Source organism: Oncorhynchus mykiss, chromosome 7 (assembly GCF_057628025.1).
Source record: "Oncorhynchus mykiss isolate SJ-2025 chromosome 7, ASM5762802v1, whole genome shotgun sequence".
NCBI lineage: Eukaryota > Metazoa > Chordata > Actinopteri > Salmoniformes > Salmonidae > Oncorhynchus > Oncorhynchus mykiss.
In genome coordinates this window covers 61790693-61808511 of record NC_143028.1, presented here as the reverse complement: position 1 = coordinate 61808511, position 17819 = coordinate 61790693, and the positions used below count along the sequence as shown (strand labels likewise).

At 40.1% G+C, this 17819-nt stretch overlaps 1 protein-coding gene across 1 annotated transcript; it reads right to left on the bottom strand.

Annotated features, from left to right (window-relative positions):
• Window positions 1-5389: 5389 nt before the first annotated feature.
• tgfa (transforming growth factor, alpha) lies at window positions 5390-17555 on the bottom strand. The gene is made up of 6 exons (XM_021610290.3): window positions 17064-17555; window positions 15019-15183; window positions 13175-13289; window positions 10047-10196; window positions 9561-9670; window positions 5390-7907 (listed from the first exon to the last, which is right to left on the bottom strand). The coding sequence occupies exons 1-6, from the start codon at window positions 17104-17106 to the stop codon at window positions 7900-7902; spliced, it is 591 nt and encodes a 196-aa protein (XP_021465965.1). The 5' UTR covers window positions 17107-17555; the 3' UTR covers window positions 5390-7899.
• Between the last annotated feature and the right edge of the window lie 264 nt (window positions 17556-17819).

Below are 17819 nucleotides of genomic sequence, written 5' to 3'. Positions count from 1 at the left end.
AATTCCCATCTTCAGAGAATATGTTTATAACTTCTCTACAGATAGTTGTTGTCTGGAGCTCAAAAAGCAGTAGCCTAGCAGTATGCAAGTCAGGGAGCCAAATGAATGTCTTTAAATGTGGTAAATACTTTTACGTCAGAACACATGCTACATAATTATAGAGTAAGATACAAGTTCCTTTGTCTATAGGTCAGCTGATTGTATGCGGTGCATTCGGAAAGTACTCAGACCTAGTTTTTTTCCACATTTTGTTACGTTAAAGCCTTTATTCTAAAATGAATTAAATAAATATCCTCATAATAACAAAGTGAACAAAGGTTTAGACTTTTGCAAATGTATTCAAACTAAAAAAAACGTATTTACATAATTATTCAGACCCTTTGCTATGAGTCTCATCATTGAGCTCAGGTTCATCCTGTTTCTATTGATCATCCTTGATGTTTCTACAACTTGATTGGAGTCCAACTTTGGTAAATTCAATTGATTGGACATGGTTTGAAAGGCGCACACACCTGTCTATATAAAAAGGTTGCACAGTTGACAGTGCATGCCAGAGCAAAAATCAAGTCATGGCGTCAAACAAATTGTCCGTAGAGTTCCGAGACAGGATTGTGTTGAGGCACAGATCTGGGGAAGGGTACCAACACATTTATGCAGCATTGAAGGTCCCTAAGAGCACAGTGGCTTCCATCATTCTTAAATGGAAGAAGTTTGGAAACACTACGACTTCCTAGAGCTGGTCGCCCGGCCAAACTGGACAATCGAGGGAGAATGGCCTTTGTCAGGGAGGTGGCCAAGAATCCGATGTTCACTCTGATAGAGTTCCTTTGTGGAGATGGGAGAACCTTCCAGAAGGAAAACCATCTCTGCAGCACTCCACCAATCAGGCCTTTATGGTAGTGGCAAGATGGAAGCCACTCCTCAGTAAAAGACATGACAGCCCGCTTGGAGTTTGCCAAAAGGCACCTAAAGGACTCTGACCATGAGAAACAAGGTTCTCTGGTCTGATGAAACCAAGATTGAACACTTTGGGCTGAATGCCAAGTGTCACATCTGGAGGAAACCTGGGGGGGGGTTTGGCCGGTAGGGAAATCCTTGTCTCATCGCGCACCAGCGACTCCTGTGGCGGGCCGGGCGCAGTGCACGCTAACCAAGGTTGCCAGGTGCACGGTGTTTCCTGCGACACATTGGTGCTGCTGGCTTCTGGGTTGGATGGCGCTGTGTTAAGAAGCAGTGCGGCTTGGTTGGGTTGTGTATTACTAAAAAAAACAATTGGATACCACGAAATTGGGGAGAAAAGGGGATAAAATTCAACAAAAAAAACACTTTTTTTATATATATAAAGAAATATTAAAAACTAGGTAAAAAATTTATAACTATTAAAGAGCAATAATGCAAATAGTCATGGTAGCCATTTGATTAGCTGTTCAAGAGTCTTATCACTTGGGGGTATAAGCTGTTAAGAAGCCTTTTGGACCTAGACAGGCTGTGCAGAAGCAGAGAACAGTCTATGAGTAGGGTGGCTGGAGTCTTTGGCAATTTTTAGGGCCGTACACACTACCCTCTGTAGTGCCTTGTGGTCGGAGGCCGAGCAGTTGCCATACCAGGCAGTGATCAGTGTGGCAGATGTGTTGTTACCTACCCTTACCACTTTGGGGTGGCCCCATCAGGAAGTCCAGAATCCAGTTGCAGAGGGAGGTGTTTAGTCCCAGGGTCCTTAGCTTATTGATGAGCTTTGAGGGCACTATGGTGTTGAACACTGAGCTGTAGTCAATGAATAGCATTCTCACGTGGGAGGTTCCTTTTGTCCAGGTGGCAAAGGGTAGTGTGGAGTGCAATAGAGATTGTGTCATCTGTGGATCTGTTGGGGCGGTATGCAAATTGGAGTGGGTCTAGGGTTCCTGGGATAATGGTGTTGATTTGGGTGGGTGGGTGGGACCCCCCCGGGTGGGACCCCCCTATCCCAACAGAGGGTAAAGGGTACATTCTCTATTTGTATTCATAGCTGACTATTCTACTGTATACTAAATGAAAGAAATGCTCATATCTTTGATACTGTACCACATTTTTCCCTTTTATTTGCATATAAGGGGGGGAAACCCTCTAATCTTGTTCTAGTATTGTAATGTCTAAGTCAAAGATGTGGCATGAATAAGAATCAAATAACTTGAGTTTTGTTGAAAAAGGTGTCTAATCAATGATACATTTTGTTGTATTGTACTGGATCAAATGACAACGAACTCAAATATAATAGGTTCAATTAAGAAAAAAAGTTGTAATGATTATGATTGGGGTGACAAAATCCTACGAAACATAAGGTTTTTAGTTTCTTTTCAATTAAAGACCTAGACACCAGGAAAGGGGAATTCCTTAATTATTAGTGACCTTAATTCATCGATCAAGTACAAGGGTGGAGAGAATCTGCAGACATTCAGCCCTCCATGGAATGAGTTTGACATCTGCTATACAACTGTCATGACGTGGCCCTTTCTGGGTATAGAGTGTGGCAAACCTCTCCCTCTCCTACACCCAGGTTCTGTTATCTCAGGTCATAAATTCCTAGAAGAGACTCCTCCTGGCCATGCAGTATAGAGAGAGAGTTTCACAGTAGAATAAAGGAACTTCTTCTACAATCACAGAACTGAACAATTATCCATGTTTTGGAGAATGTGTAAACAGTCGGTGGAGAACCCAGCTACAACCCGGTCCGTTTTGTTTCATGTTTGTGACCTCATGAAAGACCACACAGCCACATTACCATATCTCTGTTTATACAGGTGTCTCCATTATGAGGTTTGCGTCTAATTATTGTATAAAATGAATGAGATGAGTAAAGATTAAACTGTTTGTGAAATGATGTTAATGTGAGAGAATTGTATTCCCTTTAAAGTTTAACTAAGTCATTGGCCCACCCCCATGAGCACAGACAGGATCTGGCGTCATGGAACAGCCCTTCTCTACTGTTACGGATAAAAAAAAACACCTGAAGAATTCCTCTTCAGACCATGCTTACCTCGGTCAGCTGAGGGGGCAAAGGTTTGAGTAGAGACCACAAAAACCTCAGTACAAGCTAAGGTTGTAATGGCTGTTGAATTCCTAACCATACCACGTGGAGCATTGGCTACACGGGTGGAAATGGTTAAACAGAATAAGAGCAAATCTTAGATACTAATTACTAGTCCGCAGCTAGAAATTGTTAACCAGGGATGCGAAGACATGACAACTGCCGAAACATCTATTCTATAAGAACATTTCTGAATGGTACTCTGAAGTATCTATTCTAACCACGAAAGACTTCAGGGAAGCAGAGAGACACTTGGATGAACTTTCCAACAGAAAGACGAATGATTCCAACAGAGATCAAGATGACACACCGAGCGTAAATATATATATTGATTGCAATTATTCCCGAATGAGTGAGCGTTTATGTGCAGAGGATTAGCATTTCAATTAATATAATTATCAACTGTGTAGCGACTCATGTCTTTCCCACCCTTCTCAGTCCACACACACTTCCCTTTCTCCACCAAGCTGTCATATTGGCTTAGCCCACTAGGGAATCTCCCCTATCATTTCCTTGTAACCATATCTGTTCGTTTATGCATTTGTGATGATTTATTTAGTTAGTAAATAAATGATTAAGACAATTGATGTATGGATGAATCATATTAGAGGCTGGGTTCATGCAGATTAACATGAGACTAACATGAGGTAAAGAATAATTCATTAATTAGACTAATTGATCAGATATTAAAATATCTGAAGAGTTATTAGGAAAATTATAACTTTGTAATCTGAAGATTTTCTTTGGTGCCCATACTTCCTAGTTAGTTATATTTACATGCTTAGTTTAATCACGTAATAATAATTACAGAGAATTTATTTGATAAAATAAGTATTCAATTTAATGATGCCAAAGACACGACATAACCATGCACTGCGTCAATGGAAGAGATAAGTGAATGCGGAAACGGAAGAGTTAGGCCATTACTGCGGAAACAATAGATCCCTTTTTACAAAGAAATATCCCATTGAATAGTGCCTGCGTTTACATACATGTTGAGTGCAGAGATCATGATGATGTGTATGAGCACAATCAGCGATTATATCAGAGGGGGAGAGAGGGAACATCGGGCTGGGAGGATGGACAGCTAGGCGGGGGAGTTGGAGCTTGCTCACTTAACCCTAATACTGTTATTCCAAGCCTAGCCTTGCCATCTGCGCCAAGGCAGATGCTGGGAATGTTGGGTTAGGATCAGAGAGGATGGTCAGAAGTTCAAAACCAACACCAAAAGAAAAAGATGGCCCTGAGTGGCACCAAAGAGCTTTAGGCAAAATCATCGTCTCCATTATAGGGCCATAACAGCTGAACTGGAGCTTGGCTTTAGGTTTTTCCCCTTTTCCTCCATCTGATCATCCTCCTCTTTCTATCCATTCTTCCTCTCCAACACACAGTAAGCCTTTTGTGCATCTATCACAGGAGGCTGCCGAGGGGAGGACGGCTCATAATAAGGGCTGGAAGAGAGTGAATGGAATGGTATCAACCACGTGGAAACCATGTGTTTGATATCATTCCATTCCAGCCATTGGAATGAGTCCATCCTCACCAATTAAATAGCAACCAGCCTCCAGTGGTATCCATAGGGAGGGATACCCCAAAAGAGCTTCTTAATTCAAAGCTGGGTTTAGTAGCTCAGCCAAACGGCTCTTAAGGACTCCACACAAATCCAATTGTTAACATAATGGGATTGGGAAACGAAGCACGTGGAGGGAGAAACAGGAAGGGTAGAGCAAAAGATGGATACGAGTGGTGGTGGTGGTCAAGCAAAAGACATCTGCAACTGAAAAAGCCAAATGAATGGAGATAGTGAGGCAACGTCACACAGGCTATACTCATGCACTGAACAAGTACAGACACAGTTTCTTTTTTTTCTTGTAGCGACATCTACTCTCACTCAACAAGGAACAAGCAAACAAATAGCCATGGAAGTAAATAGAATAAAACCTTTCCTTCCCTCAGCTAAAAAAAAAAGCACTCAGGACCGAGGCTCTTTATTCCCCAATTGTGCCTGAGGTTTTGTTTAGAGTTTTTTTTTCATTTATTCTGCCTTTTAAAATATTCAGTAGAAAGGGGGGGTGGACAGAGCTCTAAATAAAGAGGGCAACTGCCGTAAGAGGAGAGGTGAAAGTAGCGGCACGCAATGGATAGAGTATGGAGGAAGAGAGAAAGTCAAGTGAGGATCAAAAAGTGGGTCATATAGACAGGTGTAAGTCTACACTGTGTTCCAACAATCCACTAGCTTCTCATTATTGACCCTTTCTCCTCTGTTAGCGAGTAGACATCTTGCTATGTTACTGAGCAACAGAAAACAGCAGGGAGACAGCCACCTTCACAAATTTCAGTCTTCATTGAAAAAGAAAAAAAACATAAGTCAAGGACATTACATCATCATACAACTGGTTAGTTCCAAAGAAAATATCCAGTACAGTTGTACTGTTGATGAACATCCAAGAGGTTAATCATTGACAAGGTCAAGTCTGAAGTTAATACTGTATAGTCCATGATCCTTATTCTCTTCAAATGAAAACATGAGAGTACACAGATTATATTTCATTTGTATAGTTTACAACTTTACATTGTTCAGTAGGTGTGTTTTCCATGCTTACCCCTCCTACTTCAATTCTCTTTCACCATCTTTTGCAAATTTTTAATACACTTGAAAGCTCCAAACATTTATTTACTTCAAAATTTGGTTTTAGGCTGCTTTCCATTTCCACCAAATGGTAGGCTTATGGTATAATAATCATAGACAAAATGTCTGAATTAAATATATACATGTATAAATAAATATAAAGCAGGTCTCCATACAACTTTCTTTTCCCCAAGTATTTGTTTTTCAGCAATTCATTTGTCCAATACTGTACAAAAATTGCCATTCATACGCTTCAGCGCTCTACTTCCACCATATTTTCTTATTCAGACATCTATTGTACCATATCTGTAAAGTGTGGTTTTAACAGCTTCTAAAAATTATGCTCTATAAAAAGTGTTGCACAATTTCCAGTTAATAAACAAGTCATTCCAGCTAAAAGCTGTGTTTTGTGCATATTTGTGGTGTGCAATAAATACAAACGCTGTGCTGTCTAATATGTTTCATAAATAGAAACAGGGCTGGATGCACCCTATAGAAGGGCAATTCCATGGTAACAGTGATGCTGGGACAGAGGTTTCACTTTAAATGTATGTCAAACAAAAAACTGTTTGCAAAGTTAAACCATACAACTATGCACAAGGACTACTTTGACATACAAATAAATACATTGAAGAACAGTGCAGATACAAAGTTTGGTAAAAGAATGATGGCACAAACGGCACAAACTATCCTTCTGTTACCAAACTTTGCATCTGCACTGTCCTTCAATTAAATATGTTTTTGTAACATTGTTCAAAGTAGATCTGTGCATATAACTGCATGGTTTGTTTAACTTTGCAATGATTGTTTTTTACTTTACATATATTTTAATGTGAAATATCTGAGTCTCAATCATTCTGTTACAGTGTTATTACCCAGAACTGACGCTTGTCGCATGAGTCTTTCTGTGCTCTATCAGACATGTAAGATCTTCAGGTGCATTTGGCATCTCTCACATGTGAAGTAACAGAAACCTAAGTGCAGAAGTGTGCTATGCAATCGTGAGCAAGCTTGCTATGACGTGTACCACAAGAAAACATTACTATACAATGAAGTGTACATCTAGAATAGGTCATGATAAGAATCTCATGCATACAATGCTCCCAGTAACATATGTGCATAAAACAAGTGCTAGAACACAACGTCTGTTTGTATGTGCATCACTCACTCAAACCTCTGAGGCAGAGGAAAATGTAATGCATGTTTTGTTCAGGAATGGAAAGAAACAAACAACACTACAATATCTGAGGTACAATGCAATGTGCACACTCATAGAAAGAGGGGCATATCAGGAATAATGATACATGGTGGGAGATAAGTTAATAAGGGACTATAGGTTGGCAATGTTTTTGGAAACTATACAGTCCTCTTATATCTACTTTTTTGCATGCATTTAATTTCTCCCATATCTATGTCCAAGTCCCACCATTGGTCCTTAATCCACAGTGGGGTTAAAGAGTCCCAGTAGCAATCTCCCATTTTTGTCAGGTGAGGTATGTCAATATCCCTTGCTTAAAACAGAAACTAAAATGTTCTTGCCCCACCTAAATCTCTGTGCGCTTTAAGTTTTGATGAAACAATTGTTCATTGTGTTTTTAGCTTGTGTTTAGCTTCTTAAAAGACAAAAATTGAAGAATTTTGAGTTCCTCTGAGTTTGAGTGAATAAAACAAAGTTATACCTCAAATCGAAATCTGAAATAGTTGCTTTCATGCGCCAAAAACCCCACAGGACACCAAGTTGTCAAAAGTATTTCTCTTATGTCCAGCATGTTCCTGGTCATGTCCTTGACTTCATCATCTTTACAGTGATGATGTCACACTAAGCGCTCACAATTTAGAGGGTATCTGTTCAGGAGTCCAGTTCCAGAGAGTTGTTCCTGGAGAATTTGGTATTTCTGACCGGTCAGTTCCCATCTCTTCTCCTCCATGCATTAAAACAGTAGTGAGATCACAGTATTCCAAGTGTGCGGAGGTTCTGAAAGGACATGAAACTCTCACATCAAATGGGCCTCCCTTGGTCTGGTAATAGAGATAGAGGGGGTCTCTACTCCCTCTCAGTCTTATGAGGATGTTATTAGCCAGGTGTCTGATGCCCATCTTAGGTATGATCCATATGTCCCAGCAGTCTTTAGGATTGAATAGACAGAGGAAGAGAGAAGGCAGCCCATCATGAAAATCCCTGGCGTTCCAAGCAGGAGTTCTTCTCTTACACCACTGAGGGGAAATTATAAGATAAAAAAAACAAGGAAATCAGATAGCCATATCAACCCATTTTGTAAAAAGGACAATGTGGTATGGAGACTCAGAAGTCATGCTCAAAGTCACTACAGTCTATTCTATGCACTAAGGTTTGAAGACAAGTCCATGAGAATTGTCTGATCGCTGTTTTAAATGAGAGATGAGTTTCCAACCATTGTGTGTATAACCCCTGATCTGGACTACAATAAAAACACACTATCCCACCAAACAAAGATAAAGTCTGTAGTCTAGGCCACCTAAAAACAACAAAACACAATCCCAATGGTACCTTGTGAATAAGGGATGTGAGGACAAAGTAGAAACAGAACATGTCATTCAATTACATCAGAAAAGTACCTTATGGGAATTGATGGGAAATTATGTAAAATATATCACTAGCCACTTTAAACAATGCTACCTAATATAATGTTTACATACCCTACATTATTCATCTCATATGTATATGTATACACTGTACTCTATATCATCTACTGCATCTTTATGTAATACATGTATCACTAGCCACTTTAACTATGCCACTTTGTTTACATACTCATCTCATATGTATATACTGCACTCAATACCATCTACTGTATCTTGCCTATGCCGCTCTGTACCATCACTCATTCATATATCTTTATGTACATATTCTTTATCCCCTTACACTTGTGTCTATAAGGTAGTAGTTTTGGAATTGTTAGCTAGATTACATGTTGGTTATTACTGCATTGTCGGAACTAGAAGCACAAGCATTTCGCTTCACTCGCATTAACATCTGCTAACCATGTGTATGTGACAAATAACATTTTATTTTATTTGATTATATTCTAAAATTGTGTTTCAGATGAAGTCAAATTTCTACATGATATAGGAAACTTACATAAGGAAATATTGGTCCTGGGTTTGCATAACCATCAGATAGACCCATAGCATGCCACTGCTGGGTAAGAGAGGCCACTGAGAAGACCGGAGTCTTTCAAGCATCTAACTACAGTACAGTATATCTATGGAGGAAGGTGGTTTATAATTTGATTGACATTGCGGTCTGGGTGTGATGATAATGTTGTTAGTGTGGACTTCCCCAAAACACGAGTCAAGAACATTCAAAGTTCATACAGCATGAGACAGAGTACAGTAGTAAGCATAGCCTTAATAGCATAGTCTATAGAGAACCCTGTTCTAATATGGGCATAACAATTTTCTCAGTATAGTGTTCTCATAACCCTGTGTGGGAGCTAGAGTAGAGACCTCAAGTGAGAGTTCTACATGTCTATGGATGTAAAGGACAAGAAACATAAATTAGCTACAGCAGTGTCAGCAACACCTCAATGGTTCCCATACACCGTGTGAGCCTTTAATACGGTCATGATCAAACCAGATGGGTCCTATACGCACAGAGAAAGGTTCAGTATGCTTCAGCAGATTGGACACAGTAGGCCATTAAACCGAACTCTAAGGCTCATAGCCATCTACCCTTTCCAGTTGATTACAAAAATACCCCATACCGATTACCATAATTAGAAACCCTGTAGTTTCACATTTCAAACATGATAACAGTTGGGAATGTGAAACAGACAAAAGACAAAACTAGGTAAAAGTACAAAATGAAAAACAAGTTGAAGTCTGTACCACTTTCAGAGTGACAGCAGGACCCTCGGCCCTTCAGCATACTGCCTTGTTTCTCTGGGGCACAGTGGAGTCTGTGCCTCCGCCCCAAACCGTCCCGCCTCCACCAGCAACTGGGAGAGAGAGGACAAACTCTTCATGACGAATGATTTCAGGTCAACACACCAAATTACCTTCTAAAGACCAGTGGAGGGTTTTTAATCTTACTTCATGGACAAACTCATCATGGTAGCATGTGCAGTATGTTTGGTTAATCACAGTGTAATGACGCAGATGTCTACACAAGGTATGTAGGCTCAGTGAATGGGCAGTGTCAGAGGGAGATTGCTGTTCTCTTGTGGACAGTTCATTGAGCAGAATCACAGTGTGGTTGGTTAAGCACAGTGTGGTTGGTTAATCAACCACGTAGTTGTCTTTATGATATGCCATTTCAGTAAATGGGATAAGTCACGGAGAGATTTTCCTATTAAGCAGACATCATGTACTTACTGTAAAAGGGTGCAGAGCAGCATCGTCAAGACGCAACCAATCACACACAGAACTAGCACCGTGGCAACTGTCTGTTGCCTGTGATTGGTGGCTACCACAGCTAGCAGGTCAGCATGCTCACATCGCATCCCTACGAAGCCTTGGTGACACCTGTCAAACATGAAGTGGAGAAAGGACGTAAAACTTCATACAGCAGCATGGACTTGATCCTTCAAGGCTGTTTGACAAACTCACTGACTCCATTTGCAATGGAGAGACCACAGCATTAAATATAACATCTATAAATATATTGTATCTCTATGGAAGAGACTAATAGAGGTAGAGATTAATGAAGTAGAACAGGTAAGTAGAACTATTAGCCCTACGTTTCAGAAAGAATAGTTCAGTCTGCAAAACTATTTTGCATCATATTGCTACCCATACAATACCCTTCGTATTATGAACATGCCATAAAGTGTCTCAAGAGGTCGCTACTAAAGAGCATTTTAGTAAAGGGTTTAGGTCAAAGAGCCTAACCCTGGACGGAATTCCCTTTTCTGCTCATCTCACTCAGTGAGAAGTGAACTGTCGCGCTCCAATTCCATAGGCCAGTGAAATTCGTATCATGATCAGACCAGCTCTACGAACTGCAGTGAATCAGTGTACAAACATAGCACTGACAGAACAGATCCTAAACACACTTTGGATGCATTTGTATTTATTATGGATCCCAATTAACTCTTTCTGGGGTCCAGTAAAATTAAGGCAGTTAAACAATTTTAGAAAAGCATGACAATACATTAATTACAGAATTCACAACACACTAAGTGTGAGCCCTGAGGTCGATACTCCACTATCTACAACACAAAATGTGTACGTGTGTGTATGTTATCGTGTGTGTATATACATGCATATGTCTGTGCCTATGTGTGTGTTGCTTCACAGTCCCCGCTGTTCCATAAGGTGTAATTTTCATTTTTATAAAAATCTTATTCTACTGCTTGCATCAGTTACCTGATGTGAAATAGAGTCCTATATGGTCATGGTTCTATGTGGTACTGTGTGCATCCCAGTCTGTTCTGAATTTGGGGACTGTGAAGAGACCTCTGGTGGCATGTCTTGTGGGGTATACATGGGTGTCTGAGCTGTGTGCTAGTTGTTTAAACAGACAGCTCGGTGCTTTCAACATGTCAATACCTCTCACTAATACAAGTAGTGATGAAGTCAATCTCTCCTCTACTTTGAGCCAGGAGAGATTGACATGCGAGAGAGAGATTGACTCATGTTCTGAGCCAATTGCAATTTTCCTGAGTCCCTCTGTGGCACCTGACCACACGACTGAACAGTAGTCCAAGAGTGACAAAACTAGGACCTGCCTTGTTGATTGTGTTGTTAAGAAGGTAGAGCAGCACTTTATTATGGACAGACTTATCCCCATCTTAGCTACTGTTGTATCAATATGTTTTGACCATGACAGTTTACAATCTAGGGTTACTCCAAGCAGTTTAGTCACCTCAACTTGCTCAATTTCCACATTATTTATAACAAGATTTTGTAGAGTTTAGTGAATGATTAGTCACAAATACAATGCTTTTAGTTTTTTAAATATTTAGGAATAACTTATTCCTTGCCACCCATTCTGAAACTAACTGCAGCTCTTTGTTAAGTGTTGCAGTCATTTCAGTTGCTGTAGTGGCTGATGTGTATAGTGTTGAGTCATCTACATACATAGACACACTGGCTTTACTCATACACCGCATACATAGACACACTGTCGTTAGTAAAGATTGGCCTAGACAGCTGCCCTGGGGAATTCCTGATTCTACCTGGATTATGTTGGAGAAGCTTCCACGCCCTCTGTTCTGTTAGACAGGTAACTCTTTATACACAATATAGCAGGGGATGTAAAGCAATAACACATATGTTTTTCCAGCAGCAGACTATGATCGATAATGTCAAAAGCCACACTGAAGTCTGAACAAAACAGCCCCCCAATCTTTTTATCGTCAATTTCACTCAGCCAATCAGTCATTTGTGTAAGTTCTGTGCTTGTTAAATGTCCTTCCCTATAAGCGTGCTGAAAGACTGTTGTCAATTTGTTTACTGTAAAATAGCATTGTATCTGGTCAAACACCATTTTCTCCAAAACTTTACTAAGGGTTGGTAACAGGCTGATTTGTCAGCTATTTGAGCCAGTAAAGGGGGCTTTACTATTCTTAGGTAGAGGAATGACTTTAGCTTTCCTCCAGGCCCGAGGGCGCACACTTTTCCTCTGTAATTTTCCATCCAAGTTGTCAGACCCCGGTGGCTTGTCATCGTTGATAGATAATACGTTTTACCCCCTCTTCCACACTCACTTTATAGATTTCAAAATTACAATTCTTGTCTTCCATAATTTGGTCAGATATACTTGGATGTGTAGTGTCAGCATTTGCTGATGGCATATCATGCCCAAGTTTGCTAATCTTGCCAATGAAAAAAACATTAAAGTAGTTGGCAATATCAGTGGGTTTTGTAATGAATGAGCCATCTGATTCAATGAATGGAAGAGCTGAGTTTGCGTTTTTTCACAATTTCATTTAAGGTGCTCCAAAGATTTTTACTATCATTCTTTGTCATTTATCTTTGTTTCATAGTGTAGTTTCTTCTTCTTTTTATTCAGTTTAGTCTCATGATTTCTCAATTTGCAGTACGTTTGCCAAGCAGTTGTGCAGCCAGACTTAAATTGCCATTCCCTTTGCCTCATCCCTCTCAACCATACAATTTCTCAATTACTTATCAATCCACAGGGATGTAACAGTTTTAGTCATTTTCTTAATGGGTACATGATTATTAGTAACTGGGATAAGCAATTGGATGTCACAGACAGACCTAAAACTGGGTGGCTTGCCCAACAAACTCTCCATAAATCCTACTAACTGGTGACCACTCAAAATAAAATAATTACAACATATGCTAACCTTTTACAGTTTACTTGTGACAGGTCACAAGTTCATTATCGAAGAACAATTTCCCATACAGACTGAGTAACACAATGATGATTCACCTGATTTTTAAATAATGACGACAATCCCTTACTGTGGGATGTAGCCTTATTTCAACTATGTGGGTGCGTGTATCAGCGAGAGAGAAAGAGAAGTTGAACTTACACACATGCGGGTGTCTCCTCCAGAATCAAGAAACGACAGGTGCCATGGAAACAGAAGTGGCTGTGGGAGTCAGGACAGTCATCGAAGTGGGATCGAACAGCTGCTGCAACAAACTCTGACAGAGAGAAAGAATGACATTTAAGGGTATTTCTAAAACATTGTGCAACTGGATTGCAGTCAGATTGCACGTACTCAATGATTTATAAATCACCTTGTATTCCAAATAACTACTCAATATGTGATGAAGATTAGAAATTCTGCACTTAGCTTTGCTCAAACTGATCCCCTCCAACATGCCGTTTCTCTCTTTGTAGGATTACACTGCAAAAGAGCCCAATAACCTGGCCATACGCCTTATAAAACTCCATAGGTCAGTCAGTGTCATAGATCTAAAATAACTTAATTCTTGGACAACAATGTCAAAATCTACTCCCACGCCTCCATCCCATGCCTCCAGTTGGGGAAGTTCCTGAGGCAGAGGAAACTTATTCTAAGCCTTTTGTTACATCGCTGAGTGACTGGGGTTGTCATGGCTTATGTCAGGGACAGGGCCCTCCAAGGGACAAGTCTAACCCCATGTCAAATCCCCAGTGCCACGACACAGCAAACAAAACATCTGTCCATCATCAAACCCATTAGAGGTCTGGAGAAAGCACATCCCTGAAGCCAGGAAGTAAAACGCTCACCCTTTTCACTCCATGGTTGTGTCTGAAAAGATTACTAGCCATCACGTCCTTGCTTCCTCCTTATGGAGTGGATCAAAAGGTCCCTCCTTCCGAGCTCTACTCTATTGAGCTTTGAGAGGAATTCAGGAAACAAGGAAAGAGGAGACAAGGATTTGACAGCTAGTAAGCTTTCACAGACACAGCCTCTCTCCTCTACCCTTTACATCCAATCAAACTTGATTTATTATGGCTAGAATAACATAATTCATCTTCTGAAATAAATTAACATTGGGATGAGCTGAAGAGGTCAGAACTCAGGAAGAACACGGTAACCACATTTTTGTGTCTGGACAAATTTCTTACTCATCAACTATACAGTCAGGGTTTCAAATTCCAACCTGACTGGCCCAAACAAAAGTCTGAGTATCTTTTCTCGGGCAGCCAAAACAGATGTCACAATGTGGCATTCAGAGAGGGAGGAAGAGAGGGAGTAAGTGAGAAAGAGAGAGAGGATGAACAGACAGACTGCTGCAGTACAGCCGACCGTAACACACTCCATTCCATTAGTAAATAGCTGGTTGGATTCCAGCCTACATGCATTGTCCTTTCTCCCCTCTCTCTTTCAGAGTCTGTATAAAGCTCTCTGTTCTTCCCTGAGGCATCTGCCCCAGCTACCCCTCAGCCCCTCTCTAGCAGAGTCCCAAATTGTACCCTATTCACTATAGTGCACTATTTTTGACCAGGGACCATAGGGCTCTGGTCAAACATGGAACCCTATTCCCTACATAGTGCACTATTTGGGATACAGTCCATCTCTCTCTTCATGTGATTTTGGCAGTCAGTCGAGGATAACATTTAGGAGGAACGGAAATTAGTCATTTCTGGATTTTAAATGGTGCCTCACAGATAATGGCGGAAATGTGATAGTTGCTAACCTGGGATTTAGGCTACTTGATAATTTTTTTTGCTACATTCTATCCAGGCTGAGAAACTAGATTTATGAAAAAAATAAACCAATTAATTCATGTGTAGCTTAGTATGTGTCCACTTTTGAAATACATTCTCTGTTGCCATCTGACTCTTCACTAGAAAAGCCTTTATAAAATGTGTGTGTGCAGTCACCTGCACATCTACACACACAAAGACAAAACACACACACACACACACACAAATACATACTTTTCACTGGAATGGTGGTTGTAGTGGTGATACTGGTGGTGGTAGTAGAAGAGGTAGTAACATTTACAGTGGTAGTGGTGGTAGTTACGGGAGGTGTGGTGGTCATTGTAGAATTAGTAGCAATAGTGGAATTATCCTGGCCTGTTCCATATGTAAAGAGCGAACCTATTGGAAGAAACAGATTATGAAATGATAAAGTGCATACATCAGTAATAATGTCAAGAGTGATCAGTGAAAAACGAACAAAATTCCAGTTGGCTTTAATAGTTGACAATCAGGAAACAGGCCGTCTCCAGATTACTTGTTGCTCTTAAAGTTTAACTAATCTCCCACTTGGAACACAAGATTTTTTGCACTGGGCTCATTGTGGATTGCATGCTGAGGCATGTTCTGTACTCATACCGCTCACATTTATCATTATGTTTGGAGCTCCTCTTACCAGTTGAGTAGTCCAAGAGTGGCAATAGGATGAACACACTACAATGGGTCTATAATAGGTCTAAGCTGGGATAGTCTTAATATAGACAGGTCTTGGGAGAGAGATCACACAATTAGAATACTGTAAGTATTCACTGTTATTCAGTGATATGGAGAAAGGCATTTTTTTTATTGAACCTTTATTTAACTAGGCAAGTCAGTTAAGAACAAACTCTTACTTGACGGCCTACCCCAGCCAAACCCTAACGACGCTGAGCAAATTGTGCCCCGCTCTATGGGACTCCCAATCAAAATCAAACTTTATTTGTCACATGCGCCAAATACAACTTACAAGCCCTTAACCAACAGTGCAGTTCAAGAATAAATTATTTTCAGTCATAAGAGCAACATTATGTGCACAATGAGTTAAAAAAATAAAAACACAAAAAAACTAACAAAATAGCACAATTGGTTGGGAGAATGTAAAACGTCAGCCATGTTCTTCGGCGCCATCTTGTTGTCAATCACGGCCGGTTGTGATACAGCCTGGAATCAAACCATGGCCTGTAGTGACGACACAGATGCAGTGCCTTAGACCGCTGCGCCACTCAGACAATAAAAATGCTGAGTATCAAATTAGCCATCACCATACTGCTCAGATAGATAATAGATGGTTGCAGTCTGTCATAAGGGTTTCAGGAAGGGCCATTTTCTTGCAAGCTCTTCCCTTTCTGAGAATTCAAATGATGGTTAAAAATAAAAGAAAACAATTTTAAATACTGAGCGTCAGTTAAATGGGTGACATCCCTGTGATCTTGCTAAGGACACTGTGCACGCAACAAGGTACAAAGTCCAGAAATAGAGAGGGCAAATGAATGAATGAAGCTGTGTCAAGGTAGTGATTGTCCCCAATGGCACCCTATTCTCTACATAGTGCACTACTTTTAACCCAAGCCCTAAGACCCCTGGTCAAAATTAGTACACTGTGTAGGGAATAGAGCTATATTTTGTACACAAGCCAGTGTAACTGAACAACCAATAACAGTAGCAGGGTCAAGTATTCCCTCCCTACTAAAAGGACGAGGCCATTAGAAACCTATGAATAGGTCTGAACTGACAGTTAACGCATGCTACATCAAACATCAACAGTGGCTCATTGGTCGGCCAACCATCTTTTTTCTCATAGAAAAGGTGAAATGTCACCGACCCTGAGGGATAGCCATAAAAATGGTTAGAATTCACAAATTGGAGCCATATTCAATCAAACCTGGAAACCAAATTCCCAGCGTATGAGTAGGCTAGGTTAGGCTATATAGGCCTGGAGTATCAACTTTGTCCTTTCTGATGCCCACGAAAATATTGAAATAGAGGTTACTGTTAATATTTTGTATTTACAATTGTCGTTTCTCCCTGCTTTTTCAGGGACCTCTGGTTGAGGTTTTATTTGAAAGGAATTGTATTTGTAAGGAAAATGGTCTACAGAAGCAAAGCTAGTTTATTAGGAAATAATAAGGACCTTTTCCCTTATGGTATAGCAAATTCAAATTTACTCAAATCCATTTTATATTTAACATTTTACACCTTAAAATATTTTACCAACTGTTTTTTTTTTTTTTCATTGAACTCACCAGTAATGAGAAATATCGCATCCCAGAAAGCCCGATTCATCATGATGAAGGTTGTCTATCAAGATAATCCTCCGAAATTAGAATGTTCTCTGCTCAATTCCATAAATATTTGTGTAGGCCTACGCACGCATCCGTCAGGCGAGAGAAATGTATTCGTCTAAAATTAAATGTAAAAAAAACCTTTCTGCTTCTCCACTATAGGCTACTAACTGACGTTCTTCAGAAATTTCTCAAACAATGCAAGTGCGTCGCTATTCAGCAACTTCATTATTGTCCAATGCCATGTGCAAACTGAGTTGACGTGCCTGATATGTCATCATTAAAGTGTATCAACCAACAAGTCTTCAAATACTTCGTTTCGATTCATATTTATTACATTTAAACGGAGACGTTAAGTCCATGCCCTAAACAATTCCACTCTTCTCCTGTCGAAATAAACCCTTTCACGCACGGCACACGTAATCTTGTCAGTAGCGTCCCCTGAGGAGCTCTATCATGGGACACATGTAATTGGAGAGAGAGAGAGCGGCGTGAGATAGTGATAAATATATATATATATATATTTTTCCCTTTCGTACTCTACTACTTGCACATTGTTACAACACTGTACATAGCCATAATTTAATCTTTGAAATGTATCTATTCCTTTGACACTTTTGTGAGTAATGTTTACTGTTAATTGTTTATTTCACTTTTTAATTGAATTAAGAAAGAGCGAGTGATTATTCAATATCATTCTGTCTTTGCTCTCTCTGG

Excerpts from the sequence above, each read along its gene's own strand:
- tgfa (XM_021610290.3), bottom strand. The coding sequence starts at position 17,106 with ATGATGAATCGGGCTTTCTGGGATGCGATATTTCTCATTACTG. Across the intron at positions 15,184-17,063 it reads TGCGATATTTCTCATTACTG|GTTCGCTCTTTACATATGGA; the intron begins GTGAGTTCAATG and ends TTCTTCCAATAG. Across the intron at positions 13,290-15,018 it reads AACCACCATTCCAGTGAAAA|AGTTTGTTGCAGCAGCTGTT; the intron begins GTATGTATTTGT and ends TCTCTCTGTCAG.